The sequence below is a fragment of the Schistocerca serialis genome, chromosome 1 (assembly GCF_023864345.2).
Source record: "Schistocerca serialis cubense isolate TAMUIC-IGC-003099 chromosome 1, iqSchSeri2.2, whole genome shotgun sequence".
Classification (NCBI taxonomy): Eukaryota; Metazoa; Arthropoda; class Insecta; order Orthoptera; family Acrididae; genus Schistocerca; species Schistocerca serialis.
Genome location: NC_064638.1, coordinates 119123099 through 119140742, shown reverse-complemented (window position 1 = coordinate 119140742; position 17644 = coordinate 119123099). Strand labels below are relative to the sequence as shown.

General features: G+C 39.4%; 1 protein-coding gene across 1 annotated transcript in view; it reads left to right on the top strand.

The window, feature by feature from the left end:
* LOC126463579 (baculoviral IAP repeat-containing protein 6) overlaps window positions 1-17644 on the top strand; it is a 314074-nt gene that overhangs the window by 132565 nt on the left and 163865 nt on the right. Inside the window, 9 exon segments of the mRNA XM_050096169.1 lie at window positions 1028-1171; window positions 1263-1469; window positions 4819-5028; window positions 5125-5336; window positions 5494-5777; window positions 5990-6171; window positions 6260-6370; window positions 6495-6779; window positions 16608-16938. Of these exon segments, the coding sequence (XP_049952126.1) occupies window positions 1028-1171; window positions 1263-1469; window positions 4819-5028; window positions 5125-5336; window positions 5494-5777; window positions 5990-6171; window positions 6260-6370; window positions 6495-6779; window positions 16608-16938 (1966 nt within the window).

The window sequence follows — 17644 nt, the reverse complement described above, 5'->3', positions numbered from 1 at the left end:
TTACACTTCATGCAATGTTTAATTTGCCAGTACCTTTGAAAAAGTGCCTGTCTTAAGTTTAGAGTTCCCTCCATTGTTAGATATTTTAATAAGTGGCTCCAGTTATGTTAATTGAGGTTTTTAAGCTCTGTACTTTAAAATTCTGCCAGTAACACTACATTTAAGGCATATTAAATTATAAAGTAATTTTTAACTTTATCAGTAATGTAAGTTTTATCAGAAAAGAAGTCATATCAGAAATATTTAAGAACTTAGCTGCAACTACTTGTGTATTACCACACTTCTCATTGCTTACAGCTCTCCAAATATTCTAATAGTGGACCTTTATTGCACTTATAGCAAAGCTTAAACATATTGAGCAAGATAGGAAACAACTTATGTCATTACCATCATTGTGTTGTAATGGAAATACTGAGATAATCATTCTTCTAAATTCACCCTTGTTATTAGCCACAAATACCATTAGGGTGTATAAGTATTGGCATATAAGTGTAAGAACCCCTCTGACCATGAAGGCAATTTTTTTCACTTGCCATATTCTTACTGCTTGCTCCTGTACAATAAATGATTTTTTGATCTTAGCTTCATTTCTCCAGAAGATTATGCCACATAATAGTATTTTTATATAACAACAGTTGAATTGATAAGGTGCTACTTGCCACATATAAGAGGTGTCAAGTCACAGACACTTACAATGAAAAGGGCACCTGTGTGTACCTTACCAAAAAATAAAATAACATTGTGAATTAGGGAAGGAGATGGGACTATAATTGGAGGGCACATACTCATCTCCAGTTTTAATACAGTGTATGTAAATACAGAAAGCAAAATGAAATCCTTAAAGATTTTTTTATTAAGTTGAAAGAAGAGAGAACATGAAATAAAAATTAAATTGAGAAAATATAATCAGTTTTGATTCCTACTTACCGTGTGGAAAGTTCAGCTCCTCATCACACAACTGTCAGGATAATACTTAATCTAAAAAGTAAAAATTTTTCATTTCTGTCCTTCCTTTCTCTTTTTCCAGATTACAACCATAGGAAGGTATGGTATGAGCACAACTAGGTGCAAAATTCCCATTGGATCTTTCTACGGTCACATTATAATTTTACCCGGAGAAAATTATGCAAACAACAATGACCTTAGAGAGGTTTCATCAGATAATATACAGGTGAGCTCTACCTCCATAATTTAAGTTTAGATACAGTATACCATTCAGTATTTGATACATTGACACTAAAAAATCTTGTCATCTTTTGTAGGCCCATCTGCGTATGTTGTCAGCACTCTTTGAAGATATACATTGCAGATACAGTTTGGCTTGTGCTAAGTTACAAGAGTTTTTGACTCCATTGCTGACATCAGAAATACCTAATGTTGTACATATGTATCATTACCTACAGAGGGGCAGGGAATTTGAAAAACTGTTTCCAACTCAGGAAGGACAGAAAATAATGACATCATTTCATGTAAGTATGTAACAATATCAGTAGAAATTTATGTTCTTATGTACTGTGATATAGGAAATTTCTTGATGGAAATAACAAAAGATGAGGTAAGACACTCATCCACCTGCATCTCAGTGAGAGCTAGCCTGTAGGCTCAATTTGAACAGAAAATATTCTTACTTTCACTATTTTTCTCGTGTAGAAACTCGTATGCAACCTTCTTTCATAGTTTTTTAAACAATGTTTTGCATTGGTTGAGCTGTGCACAAAAACCTAACAGGCAATCTCCCCTTTCATTCCTTTCCCCCCAGTCTATTTTCTACTATTTTTCCATTTTTCTTTTTCCACTATTGATTTAAAAAATACTCCACTCGGACTTAAAATAAAATTTTTCTAACGTTCACAGAAGAATATATACTACATAAATGTTTATGCATATATTTAGAAGTACTTTGTCCTCGAGTGGTAATCTCCAGCACGGTATGATTTTACAATCAAATTAAGTCAACACCATCTCTTTCCTTGAAGTTTTACTCTGGATAGCTTAGGTTCTGTGCTGGAGTCTTTCTGGGAAACATCTTTTTGTCTTTGTGTGTATCCTTGCCTTACAGATTCCTTAATTTTTTCTGTATAAGTTATTATTATTATTATTATTAATTTTAGGCACTGTTCCGATTATTTCTTATTCTCCGATGCAAAGTGAGAGAAAGTATAGTTGACATCACAAACAAACAGAAACACTTTTAGTGTACCATTTGACTTCCCTTGAAAAGATAGCAATAGTAATTGGAATATGAGATCATTTTATTCAATGTCTGTTTTATTGACATTATAGTTGAAAGTGGTGCAGATATTAACTTTGTTTTTGTAAATTATTTTTCCTTGAACTTCTACTTCTGCTGTTGTCTAGTCTAAACTTTGTCAACAAAACACTTACTTCTGTTCCTCCAATTTAATAACAACATGTAGTTACTCTTCATTAATAAACACACATTTTAAAGACTTGTTTAGAAACTGGCTTTTCAGATACGTCTTTACTATTAGGTCAGGGTGTATATGACCCGGGACAACCGGGAGATCCGGGAAAAACCCAGGAATTTTTTCATCCAGGAAAAAACCAAGAAAAACCTGGGAATTTTTTAGAATTCCGGGAATTTTTCATTGTTTTAGTTTTCAGTTAAATTTTTGTGATTTTTGACCAGTAAGAACCAATACTCTAACAAAGGATATTACTGTATCCCACTTCTGCATAATAATACTGAAAACACAGTGCTCATACAAGTGTCTGCCAACAGCAAAGTGTGTCAAAAGCTTTAGGAAGACTATCAGTGCTTCCTAACAATAAGTTGCCTCCAATAAGCATGACGTGACAGCTGTTTACATTACATTCGTTTGAGCAGTTGCGGGCGGGCTCTTGTGCATGCACAGTGTAGTACCTTCTCCCAGTTTTGGCTACAGATGTGTGGCTGGGCACCACTATCTAATATTGCCCCGATTCGGAAATATCGGAGATCCAGGTCTGATCCACAGAGCAGTCTGAGGTGTAGTGGGGAGGCAGTTAGTCTCCACGTGAACTGTGTTTACGTTTAGTGATTTTGCTGTTTCCTCTTCATTTATTGCTCTCACATTAAATGAAAACAAAACGGATTTCTGTGGCCAGGAGCTATCAAATGAATTAAAATACGTTTGCATAGTTACGGAAGGCTAAAATATGTTATTAGTTTCAAGTTTTATTTCCATCTTTTTGACAGTCAAGCATTAATCGCCTTGCAGATCAAGGAAGTTATTTTTGTCAGTTTGCTAAAGAGATTTGGCTTTTATTAATCTTTTGCACTGAGGCAGTCAATTTATTTGAAACGAAGTGTTTAATTTGACACTGTTAACTAGTTTCAACTGTTCGCTGCATTTCAAGTGCACGTTTTCCTTCTTCTAGCTCGTGTGGCATTATACCATGATAAAGAACCAAATATAAGATAATACAAGTACTCACGAAAATTTACATCCGACTCTGGACATACGAATTATTATTTTGCATTTTAGTATGGTTCACAAAATTCTGATGCTCTTGAAGTATCCTCTAATGTCTTGTTTCTTTTATGATATAATGCAAGATCTTTTAATGTTTTACACGTACGAACATGCGCTCTTCCTGCGTCATCATAGCTGTGCAAGCGCAGTGACGCCTGTTATCTGACGCTCTCTGGCAACTGCTGAAACAAACCAATTTCTAACAGGTCACGGAAAAATATTGCGACTGGTGGTTTGAAAAGCGTTACTTTCAAAGTTAATTTACCTGTATGCAAGATGAATTATGTGTAAGAATGTGTGATGAATTTCTTAAATCACAGAGCGTTTGACTCTCATTTAAAAATCAGATCTTTGAGAATGACCATCTAGACCAATTTCGAGCCCAGAAGGTCAGACATTTACGTTGTTACTAAAAATTTTTCTGGCTCATTTGTGTGATGTATCTTAAAGTGTAACATGCGCAAAAAAGATCAACATTATATGTGGAAGCTTAGCTTCTCTTGCAGCTTATTAATCTTTGAGACCAATATTATATGTGAAAGCTTTGTTTTTCTTGTAGCAATACTATGTATATTAATTTAAACGATCAACTTTTCTTATTTGTTTGTTCGCGCTACTTGAGAGTGATCTTGCTATTGGCTGACTACATCACGTGTCCTATGCTGTCATCAGCTGGCGAGATCACGTGACATGAGCTATGACTGGCTTAGAAAAGCGTGTCACAATCTCAATTTCTATGCTTCGGAAAGTAACATGCGGTGTTTGGCGGAATTCGAATTTATACCTTCGTAACACGAAAATATGCAGTGTACATGTTGCTGCACATCAAATATTTTTCAAAACGTGCTCTTTTCCCCACCTGCGTTTCATTTTCTAAAGTGCCGGGAAATTCTACATTGGTGTATAAAACCATAAACGTTCAAAGGATTTATAAATTTTACAGTGCTGTGGAATAACACGGAAAAAGTGTATTTTCAACTGGGAAATCTGGGAATTTTTTTTTTCCGTGTCCATGTATACACCCTGTAGGTGTATATTCCCCAACTCATCAGATCTTTTTGACCTAAAAAAATCATGCAGCTGGTGAACTGTAAAATATGTTGGGTAAATTGTGCGTCCTATGTGGAGGTAACCTGAAAGGATTTGTTTAACTGAAGCTGTGATCGAGTTTCCTGCCTTCCCCTTACATGTTTGCATTTCTACACACTAAAGTTTCAATAATTGTTTAACTCGCAAAACAATTTTTTTATTAAAATATTACTTAATTTACAAATTTCAAACATATTGTATTTTATATTCATAGACTTACTGCTTCCTATACTGTTTTATGTCTATTTTGCAGGAATGTGTGACATTTCAGCATCAGCTAAATTTAGTGTGCAGTGTGATAAGACGACTTGAAACAGCACAAGGAAAACTGGCTGCCCTTCCACAGATTCGAGACACTCAGAAATTACTGGCAACTTGCTGCACAGACAAATTGAGAGTCCTGGGAGAAGGTCTTCTTGATGTTCTTTTGTATCTAGTCTATGAAATAGGCCCTGTTCCAAGGGTAAATAACTTCTCAGACATTTACTGCAGAATGAAAGCATGGTGTTTTCCTAATGAAAATTTCCTGCTAATGTAATTTTGGTATTTGCTCTTTTAGGTTCCGGTCTCCTTGTACAATATATTTGATCAGAGTGTATGTGAAAGACTCTTCCATTGGCTCTGTGTACGAGAAGACACTCACATCCAACTTTCAGCTTGCACACTCTTGGCACGAATGTGTGGCATGCAACCATGGTGGGGAGATTTTCTTGCCTCAACTCTGAGTCGTCTGTATAGTTCACAGAACACAGCTGTTTTCCCACAGGATAGGTATAAACTGGAAATTTTACTTTCATCTGTAATAAAAAATGAAACCACATACAGAGAAATTCATTAACTTGCTTTTGCTTTTACAGTACTTTATTTTGAGTGATGTGTTGGTATAGAAAGATTTAAGGTTTTGTCTGATATCTGTTGTATTGCTCAGGGTCTTCATTCTGTTGACTTACCTTGGTCGTAAGTCACTTGCTGGAGGAGCATCACGATCGTCAGTCTTAGATAGCGTTCTGTCAATGCTGACACGCCTTCTGTCACCTCTTGCCACTCCTCAGCATTCTGCCTCAGGATTTCTACGAGCTGAGATGGATCTCTCTCAGATTGGATGGGTGCTGCTGTTTCTGTCTGTCTGTCTAGATGCCAGCTGTAGTACAGGGGCAGTATGTAGTTCCAATGGTGATGAAACCACAGAGAAGGCTAAGGAAAAGGAAGCAGGTGCGTATAATGTGCACTATGGCTTTTAAATGTAGAGAACACAATAGGAGTGTGGATTAGAACTGTGGAGTATTGCCTAAATGTAACATAACTAGGGTTACCGTGGGCTGTTGATGGAAAAGTTGTGAGTTGCAGATAGTACAGTTGTGAAATTGAGTAGATTAATCAATATCTTGGTGGAATAAAATGAAATGTTGTCTTAACTGCAGCAGCTACTCCGTCACGGTGGGATTTCATACAAGGAGAAATGGCGATGCAGCGGAAGATGGCAAGCTCAGCCCGTAGCAATGCTTCCAGAAGCTACAGAAGGAAGTTACAGAAACGCCTGATGCACCATAAACAACATTTAGAGGATATAGAACTTTCTAATAAAACTTACCATGCCTCGAAACAGGTACTTGTTATTTGGCAATTTTGACTGTGATGTTACATTTCCAATACCTTGTGCTGTTACAGCCTGATATACTAATTTTATTTTTAAGGCTCTTTCTGCACTGTCTAGCCAGGCAGCTAATCTCTCCAGCAAGTTAGAGGCTGCTTTGAAACAGCAGGAACAATTTTTTAAAAAAACTTTGAAGCAACACTCTGCCAAGGTAACTTTATATTGATTCACTAAATTTCTATTTTATTATATTTATTTTTGTTAATAGTAAAGTATTACAAGAGCATCAGAACTGCTTCGGGCCAAAAGAAAGATGATGTACATCTGTTTTTCAGCATATCAAGGACATACTACAGATACGTCGAACAGATGGTTCACTGCTGTCAAAGCAGTTTAACAGTCGTGGATCACAAACGAGGAGCGGAGGTAGTGGAGGTGGTAGCAGTCGAGTAGGGTCTGAGCGAGAGGAGTCTGAGACGACAACACTTACTTCAGACCCTCGTGATCCAGTCCTGTTATTGCCACAGGAACGATGTCTACCAGTTGCTCGGGGTCTTGTGTCACTCGTGCTTAGCATGGACTTCACTTGTAATATTGATATGTTCCTTCTTGCTTGCAAGGTGTGTATCAAAATTACAAATAAGTAATAACTCTTTTTTTTCTCATTGTAAGTAAATTGAATGTGCTATGTACCATGTAAGTAAATTTTTTCATGAAAATTGTCATACACAATCCAGTTACATTCTGACCACCTGCCAAAGGCCTGAATAACCACCTCTACATCGCAGACATGGAGGAAGAAAGTGAGGGAAGTTCTGGAAGGTACCGACAGGAATCTGAAACTCCAGTGCATGGCCACGTTTCTCATTTAAGGATCCACTGCGCGAACAGCCTGATTGAAATGGTTCCACAGATTCTCGACTCGGTTAAAATCTGGGGAGTTTGGTAAACTCATCCTGGTGCATTTCGGACCACGCGAGTTGTGTGACACGTTACATGATGCTGCCGTGCTGAGGAAAACACAAACTGTGTGTAGTCAACAGCCACCTGTCTGACAGAGCATAAAATGTGATTCATTTGAAGAGGCTACCTGTTGCCACTCAGTGAACATCCAGTTGTGGTACTGACATGCAAATTCCAGCTTTTTGCAGCCTCTTGGTTCACGTGGACAGTCACTTGCTTAACAGTTGCACATCTATTTACCTGTACACATCTTTGCAACGGTCATTCACTCCTATCATTTATGGCCTGTGGTTCACCACAGTATCCTCAGTGCCAGTTTTGGATTGTGCCATTTAGCCATGTGCTTTATATTCTAAGCAGTGGCGGCATGCGAACAGTTTACAAACTTAGCCATTTAGGAAACACTTCCACACTTGGCCCAAAAGCTATTGATCGTGCTCTTTTGATAAATCTCTCCATTTCGACAGTATGCCGGAAACTGTACTGTTTCCCCGTGACACAATTTATATACCCTGTACTACTAGTACTGCCGCTTGTCTGTGAGCAGTTATTGCACATTAACATAAAAAATAGGTGATGGTAACATTAATGTGACTGGGTCAGGTATAACAGTGTGAATGGTGTTTTGGTGCTTGGATGCTGTATTGAATTTACATGCTTATTTAGTTGTAAAATCAAGCAATGGAAAATCCAGGATGGAATGTAACAGTATTATGAAAAGGATAATCGCTACTTGCCATATAGCAGAGATGCTCGTGCTGCTGAAGCTTCAGCTTCAAGCATTTTGTTGACTGAGAACTGTGAGCCCTAATCCAAAACTTTACCTTGGTATCCATTTACATGAAGTTGTTGGAACTTTCAAATTATTAGTCCTTTTATTTGGTAGTAAGTTAACATCATTACCATATGTATGCCAGCTCAAAGCAAAATGCACGAGGAAACTTAATACCATCAGATGTCTCAGCAGCACCTTTTTGTGCAGACTGCACAGTTCTTCTGCAGTACTACAAAGCTTTGATTTTCTCTTTCCTGGCCGTGGATGTGTTGCCCGTACGATGGTAGCACCATTACTACAGAGCTTGTTAGGCCCTGTCTACCACAGCGACATGCAGCTGGCAGCTGTAGCTTTGAGTACAAGCCCTGTATGTAGCCTCCTGGTGTAAGCTGGTGCCTCGCCACTGGCGGTCAGGCACCAACGATTTGTGGGGAACTATGTGGTAACAGTCAATAATTCCAGACATTTATGATTCGCCAAAAAATTACTAGACCAGTTGGGGTTTGATTGGAAACTCTGTGCAAGGATCTCCGACTGCCTTCTCTTGTCTGAGTGCATAGTGCTTCCTCTCAGCACCCCTATGATTTGAATAGACCTCTTCCGTGGCTCTTAGGAAAATGCTGACATACCATTCTCAGATGCCTATTCAGTTTGATTCTCCACAACTACCCAAATTTGACACACATGTACACAGATAAATCGAAACTTAACGAAAGGATTAGTTACGGTTTGGCACTCTTACAAGGGGACACAAGTAGTAGTTTCTGCTGAGTGCATGAAGTGTATACGCTGCAGAGTTGGTCGTTTCTCTGCAATACTTTAAAACTCACACAGCGAAGGTCTTTGTGGCCTGTAGTGATAACATGGGCTCCTTAAAAGGCATATCTCAGAACTGTCCCAGAAACATTCTGGTCACTAAGCATCAAAGACCTATCGGTTGACCTCCAACACTTCAGAATCTCCGTACTCATCTGGGCGCTGAGCCACATACGTATTTCGGGAAATGAAAAAGCTGACAAATTAGCTAAAGAAACAACTACAGGGACAAACATGAACTTGGAGAACTCGGTATGGACCTACATATGCAACTGCAACATCAAATTTTGCAAACCTGGTGTATGGGTTGGCAGGCTACCACAACCCTCAACAAGCTGAGGGGAATCAAGGGGACCACCATGGTGGAGCACACTTCTCTCCAAGCATCTTGTAGAGATCCCATTGTGTGGTACTGACTACTTATCGGCCACCACACACTTACCAGTGAGTTTCTTTTACATCAGGAGCACCCTATCCTGATGCAGCTGTGGTGATGCAGCTGTGGTAATCATGTCACAATAGCCCATATTCTCACAGTGTTTCTCCTGCTGGCTGGTCTGAGACAAGCCATCGACTTGTCTACGTTCCTTCTTGAGGATGATGGGACAGCAGCTAACAGTCATACATTTCCTGAGAGAATGTGATTTTATTACAAAATTTAAAGCACTTTAATGTCCAGTGTCAAAGTTGGTTGTGGGGGAAATACCTCTCTAACTTATGTAACTGTTTAAGCTAGTTAAACAGTGAAAAGTCGAGGTTGGGCTATTAACTGTATTATGAAAAGGATAGATTGTGTTAGGATTCTCCGCTCCGGAATCACCCCAGCCTCAGTCTATGGCGACCTACTGTCCTCCACCCTCCACCCAGCAGTTTATACCCCCTCTGTCCTATCACTTCTTTCGAGTTCACATCCCCTCACCCTCATTCTGCTCTGGTCTCTGCCAAAGCACCTGCTGTTTTTTTCACCTTCTTTGCTCCTCTCTTTTACTGCTCCCCATCTCTACCCCCACCCCCACAGAATCCTGACACTGTGCCTGGCAGTCTTGTCCAGCTACCATCTAGTTACTGCACACTCCGCCAAGCAGTGCTGACTCATCTTCCCCCCCTCCTCCCTTTCCCCATACGTATTGCTGCTTGCGTTTGACATGGCAAAATTGCATTCTGACTGGGCAGCTAGGGATCGCGGTCGTGTATACACGAGATGTGTTTGCTTGTGTGAATCTGTGTGTGTTTCCATTCCTTTTTTGAAGCAGGCTTCAGCTAAATGCTCAGTGTGTGACAGTCGTTTTTGTTGTGCTTGTCAGCAACTCAATGCGTCATCTTTATGGTGAGTAGCAAGTTGCTTAAGCTAATTAGCTATCTAGTCTATACAGTCTTCATTATTTCACCCCTTTTTAGTCTTATTGATTATGACAGTGCTTCTTGATGTATCCTTAACTGATCGGCTACAAATGTTTTTAGTTACCTAAACTAATGTCGTGCACATTTTCAACCATGAAGACAAGGTCAGAGACCCTGAAGCTGACAAGTTTATTTTTCTCATGTTGTTTTAAGCGAATTTTCAACGAAATTGGTTGATAGTCAAGATGTTGAGTCCCTTTAAACTGATGATGATGATGATGATGATGATGATGATTATTATTGGGTGGAGAGACACCTTAAGGCATCAGAACTTGTCTTCGATAAACGGACTACGGTAGATTATGTCTGTTGGCTCCAATGTCTCCACCTCTGTTTTTAAAATGTATCTATAATCTATCTGCAATCAAACAGCAGAATATCCAGGATGGAACAATGACAATATTATGAAAAGGATTGTTGCTACTCACCATATAACGGAGGTGTCACAAAAAGAGTGAAGTATGGGGAAACAAGATGAAATCTGAGGGAGTAAGCTCACAGTAAAACAGGGTGGATACAACCCGGGAGATATGGGAAAAACCCGGGAATTTTTTTCATCCGGGAGAAAACCGGGAAAACCTGTGAATTTTTTAGAATGTCGGGAATTTTTCATTGTTTTTGTTTTCAGTTAAATATTTGTAATTTTGACTGGTAGGAACCGATACTCTAACAAAGGATATTACTGTATCCCGCTACTGCGGAATAATACTGTAGCAATAAAACATGAATGAGAGAAAAAACGAAAATAAAACTTAAATTGCAAAGGGAATGCACCATATACAGCAACAAAACCAGTGCTCATACAAGTGTCTGCCAACAGCAAAATGTGTCAAAGGCTTTAGGAAGACTATGCAATGCTTCATAACAACAAATTGCCTCCGGCGAGCATGACATCACAACTGTTTACATTAGATTCTTTTCAGCAGTTACAAGCGGGTTCATGCGCATGCGCAGTTGAGTAGTACCTTCTCTCGCTTCTGGCTACAAAATGTTGCTGTTGGCTGTGTAAGCAGTCGCAGCTAGATGCTACCGAGAAAAATTTTACTGGAGCTCCCAAGCTGTCTGATTCATGCATGCGCAGCAGGCACAGATGTAGGGGGGGGGGGGGGGGCAAATTAATATTCTTGAGGGGGGGAAAACCTTGTTTCACAAAGCGCCTAGCATTAGCATCCAGCGCACGTTAGTCTGTCGATTATTCATATGACTTTGAAATGCATCCCTGTCAGTTTTTGAACAGATTCTAAGCTGATTTCTGAATGAATCGTAAGTTAATTTGTGAATGTGTGCATAGTGTACATGATGTCTCTGTCAGGGGAATCCTCGTCACATGTAGAAACAAACTTTCCTACAGACCAAAGGGGCTATTTGAGCTGAGTGAAGTAAGGCCGAACGGATGAATGCCAACCGCTGTCTGATTATGCGGTTGATTGGGTTTGCGAATGATGAGCATTGTTATGATTACTAGTGAAATCCATAGATTCAGAATACCAGAGTGGAAATAAATGAATTACGGGTAGAAAGGGAACATATTACCTTCTCGCTGTAACCAAGAAAATGAAATTGTGACAGTAAATTTTTGGCATTTCATTACCGGCTACTTCCTCAGATTTAATCTTGTTTCCTCATACTTCATCCTTTTTGTGACATCTCCACTATGTGGTGGGTAGAAACTATCCCATTCATAATACTATCTGTAATCAAGGTAGTTGATTTTTGAAAGCATTAAATAGAATAATACTAGTGTTAAGTCAAGCAGTATTTTTATTTTCATTACAGATTTCAATTTTTAAAAATTTGGAACTTTAAATACCATAAGACAACAAATTATTAGAAAAACAGCGGAATAATACCCAAAAGTAAATAAATTAAATTGTACCTAACCTTCCCATTCTTTCTCCACAAAGTAACTTTCAATACTACCCAGTTGCTGCCTGTAGAATTTATGAGAAACAATTGATTTCCCTAACAGTGGGCACTCAAGGAATCTCGGAGTAAAGCTTTCCTGATTTCATGATGTGATATTTCCAAGCAGTGACAGCTTGAAGTCAATTGTTGCATCTTTTATTATTTCGGGGAGCTGCTAAATGGGTGCCGGCCGCGGTGGTCGTGCGGTTCTAGGCGCTGCAGTCCGGAACCGCGGGACTGCTACGGTCGCAGGTTCGAATCCTGCCTCGGGCATGGATGTGTGCAATGTCCTTAGGTTAGTTAGGTTTAAGTAGTTCTAAGTTCTAGGGGACTGATGACCTAAGATGTTAAGTCCCATAGTGCTCAGAGCCATTTGAACCATTTTGCTAAATGGGTGTTCCTGCTTTCACAAAGTGCTCCGTGACTTGAAAAAGGACAAGATCAGTCCCCACACATTGGTCGTTGCAGTGTGCTTCCATAGTTGTCTTGAGTGCAAAAGGTTGTTGTGAAATGGGGGACAGTTGGACTGATGATGAAATTCTGAGGCTGCTTGAAGAATCTGGTTCTGAAATTGATGGTTGTTTTGCAATAGATTACGGTATTTTTGAAACGGACAGTAACCTGCTTTCCTTCTCCATCTTATAAGCAAGAGCCACACAGGGAAGTTGAAAAAGCTTAGAACGTCTGGGGGCTGCACTGATCACTGTGACCCAACTGGAATGTGTTAACATTTTATCCATTTGTTTCGCTAATAATCTGTTATGTGATTTTGACAAGGTGTTTGAAAATAAACACTATGAAGGAAATTATGTTACTGAAATTGTCATGTACCGGGTGATCCAAAAGTCAGTATAAATTTGAAAACTGAATAAATCACGGAATAATGTAGATAGAGAGGTAAAAATTGACACAGATGCTTGGAACGACATGGGGTTTTATTGGAATAAAAAAAAATACAAAAGTTCAAAAATGTCAGACAGATGGTGCTTCATCTCATCAGAATAGCAATAATTAGCATAACAAAGTAAGACAAAGCAAAGATGATGATCTTTACAGGAAATCCTCAATATGTCCTCCATCATTCCTCAACAATAGCTGTAGTCGAGGAATAATGTTGTGAACAGCACTGTAAAGCATGTCCGGAACTATGGTGAGGCATTAGCGTCGGATGTTGTCTTTCAGCATCCCTAGAGATGTCGGTCGATCACGATACATTTGCGACTTGAGATAACCCCAAAGCCAATAATCGCACGGACTGAGGACAGAGGTCTCGGGACCTGGGAGGTCAAGCATGACGAAAGTGGCGGCTGAGCACACGATCATCACCAAATGACGCGTGCAAGAGATCTATCACGCGTCTAGCAATATGGGGTGGAGCGCCATCCTGCATAAACATTGTATGTTCCAGCAGGTGTTTATCAGTCAGGCTGGGGATGATGTGATTCTGTAACATATCGGCGTGCCTCTCTTCCGTCACGGTGGCAGTTTCTGACATTTTGCTGTCCAGCGCCATCTGTCGGACATTTTGTGAAATATATATATATATAAGGAAACATTCCACGTGGGAAAAATTATATATAAAAACAAAGATGAGGTGACTTACCGAACGAAAGCGCTGGCAGGTCGATAGACACACAAACAAACACAAACATACACACAAAATTCAAGCTTTCGCAACAAACTGTTGCCTCATCAGGAAAGAGGGAAGGAGAGGGGAAGACGAAAGGGAGTGGGTTTTAAGGGAGAGGGTAAGGAGTCATTCCAATCCCGGGAGCGGAAAGACTTACCTTAGGGTAGGAAAAATATATCTAAAAACAAAGATGTGTGACTTACCAGATGAAAGTGCTGGCAGGTCGACAGACACACAAACATACACACAAAATTCAAGCTTTCGCAACAGACTGTTGCCTCATCAGGAAAGAGGGAAGGAGAGGGAAAGACGAAAGGATGTGGGTTTTAAGGTAGAGGGTAAGGAGTCATTCCAATCCTGGGAGCGGTAAGACTTACTTTAGGGGGGAAAAAAAAAAGGAAAAAAGGACGGGTATACACTCGCGCGCGCGCACACACATATCCATCCACCATTCATTCTTGTCAATTTTTACCTCTCTATCTACATTATTCTGTGGTTTATTAAGTTATCAAATTTATACTGACTTTTTGATCACCCTGTACTTGTTTGCCAGCAGATAGAACTGAGGGAATAAAAATTTCAATTATTCATGTTATTTTAAAGGATTTTCCCAGAGTGATGACAGGTGTTACCAAAGAAAGGTTCTTTCCTTCTTTCTAGTTGGGCAGAGCAGCTTCCAAAGAGGGGACTGATCCATCTCTTCTTGTTTTATTTCCTCTGAATATCCCATGATGACTCCAACAGTCAGATACAGTTTCAAGAGAAGACTCCCCAACTGGTTTGCTGCTGCTGAAGCCAGCTGTAGCAGCAAAATTAGTTGTTGATCATATTGCCCTAGCACAAGCTCTGGGATCAAGAAAATGTATACTTTGGAAATGTGGGTCAAGCAAGCAAGATCTTGCTGACAAAACTGCTTTCTGTTTGCTTGTTTGGCTTACCTTTTACTGCTCTACTACACTGTTGGCAGTGCTGTCATCAGGCATAATTAAATAATTTTGGTAAATAATAAAAATGTAATAAATTGTTACTAGGCTCATTCAATACAATGCCCGCTGTTAAGTACTGATATGAGTAAAAATACCAGTATTCTTTCCATGCCCCTAAGATGATCCATCCTATAGTAACATTGAGGATAGACAAAGATGAGAAAAATCCCCTTGTTCTCACATCCTGGAGTCTTCCTAATTAACATTAGTAACTTAACCCACTTTCTTCCCTTAGCAAGGAACTTTTAGTTTTAAATGCTAGGCTAGTTTCTTGTACTTTAATATGTGTGAATTGGCAGTACCAAGAATTTTTTTTCCTTAACCCTTTCGCTGCTGCTGCTGACGTGCTGTCTACAGTCTGTGCTTGTTGTGGATTGGCAGGAGAGCCAACCCAGGAATCTAGAGGAAGCCGAAAGGCACGCGTTTTAGCTCACGCAGGCCGGCGTGAGGTCTGGAACAGGACAAGGAATTTAGACTTTAGAAAAAAACGGACGAAGCTGGCGGAATACTTAACTTTAATCCATTAATGGTGAACGTCTGTCTGACGGTACATGATTAACAAGATCAATAGCAACTGATAATGGCGCCTTGCTAGGTTGTAGCAAATGACGTAGCTGAAGGCTGTGCTAACTAACGTCTCGGCAAATGAGAGCGTATTTTGTCAGTGAACCATCGCTAGCAAAGTCGGTTGTACAACTGGGGCGAGTGCTAGGAGGTCTCTCTAGACCTGCCGTGTGGCGGCGCTCGGTCTGCAATCACTGATAGTGGCGACACGCGGGTCCGACGTATACTAAAGGACCGCGGCCGATTTAAAGGCTACCACCTAGCAAGTGTGGTGTCTGGCGGTGACACCACAGTGCTAATGTGCCTTTTCTTACGGCTATACTGCTCGCCAAATGTTGATGCTTGTTCTGAGAGATTGCATTCCAGCCGATATGAAGTACTTGCCATCCCATTCAAAGAAAACAATTAGCTGAAAAACTTTGATTTTTGCACATCTTACAGTCTGATAACTTTGCTCGAAAAAGGACAGAATTTCTTTTCATTACCTGCCATTGTGACTGTGCTGAATCAAATTAAGTAAAACATTGTGCAAAATTTTAAAGATTTTGCAGAGGTAAAAATGCAGTGCATAAACTTAGCATATGCTTGATTTTAGCTCATGTATTAGAGTAAGTGAAATGTAGGTAAGATATCAAAATTACTTGAAACTTGTTTAGTTACCGAGGTATGGAAGTTCATCAATGAGAGGTTAGCAGCTCAGGACATATACAGGTGCCTATAACCCTGCAGGGAAAACCGAACGGCGCATGTATATGCATCCTCAGCACGTGGAGAGTGGTGTAGCATGATATGTGTACATGCCCAAAGCAGCAAAAGAGTTCCATTAACTACACACTAGCGATTCCCTTTCTTATTTTAAAACTACTCTCACTTTATGGATAGGGTGTAAATAGTTTAAGGGAGATTCCTCCCTTCATCAGATTCATCCTTTTGTTAGTTGAATAAAGCAACTTTTTTTCTGAATGCTTCATTTAAATCAAGACATCATTTGATGGTTTTATATGTGAATTAAAATTGAAAATCTGTTGCCTCACAATAAGCTATATATTATGTCCCAACGAATTGACTGTGTGGCTATAGAGTACTTATTTGACCACAAAATGATCAAATTTACATTATGGATCATTTTGTCTGTGTAATTGATTTAAACTTGCAGTGTCAAAGTAATACTAGATGTTATTGAAAAATGTCCTGTTGTGGGAAACAGTTTGATTGTGATTGTTGTAATACAAGAGAATCAAATTTGGAATCAGGTGCTGAGAGGCAGATACATAAATGTGGTTATGGCTACTCTACTTGTGAACTTGACTTGTCATCCAGAGATGAAACTCTCACATTTAGGAATTTTTACATGTATTTATAGTATTTTCTTGTATAGTATCTCAAAAATGGATAATTTCTGTTTCAGGTAATAGCTCGGATTGTGGCTGTTGCACGACCCGCAATATCATTATCAGAATTAGTGACTCAAGAACAGTTATTACATCTTATCCATCTTGCTGTGTGGAATGACCAGCACAAAGCCTCATGGGGTGGTCCATGGGCATCCCATGCCATTAGCTGCTTGCTTCAGGACATACTTGAGGGAACGCGTTTATTTCGTGAAACTGATCCTGAGCTGGTAATATCTGATCACGAAGCTACTCCTCCTCCATCTCATCCAGAAGCTGCTAGCAGCAGCACGTCTCAGCAGGAGGATGCGTTTGCTGCAGATGACAGCTCTGAAAGCGGAAATGCTGGTGGGTATATATAAAAATTTAGTTTTATTGTATTTGAACCCTTCTTTGTCTCTTTTGTGCTTTCGTATAGAACAGTAAATTTGTATACCATCTGAAATCGAGGCAGAATTAACTGATATGTAGCATACTATTGTTTTTGTGTCAACATTTAATTGGAGGTAAAAACTTCATTCCATTTAAACAGTATTTGTGGTTTATGCTTTATACTTAAAATAAGGTAAACACTTTATCTTTGTTACAGTTAATAGTCTTCTCAGTATTAATTTTAGTGCTCCATCAGTCCTTACAGTTAAACCATCTATCATTTTCTCAAAAGACTACACCAGTCATATTTTTCAAGGTTAATGATAACTTACTTCTTAATTGAAGATGAAACACTGCAATAAGTTAACAGTTAACTATGCTAAATGTGTCCGCTTTAAAGTAGTTCTACGTATTTCAGTGTGAAGAGATCTATTGTGCATCATTGTAGTATCATATTACAGGTCTACAGCCATGTTTGGGAGTGAAATGTACTGTGGACACAGTTAATGATCACCTAAATATGTACATAGTGCTTTCGTAGAACCACAGAATTACTAGAGAAAAGCAGTGTTGCTGCATTGTGTCATTGTCTCTGCAGCCTTGCTGCTTTGGATCACATTCAAATTTCATTGAATGGTTTTGAATAGTCCCTAGCTGTTCTACCCTGAATACCATAGCAAAA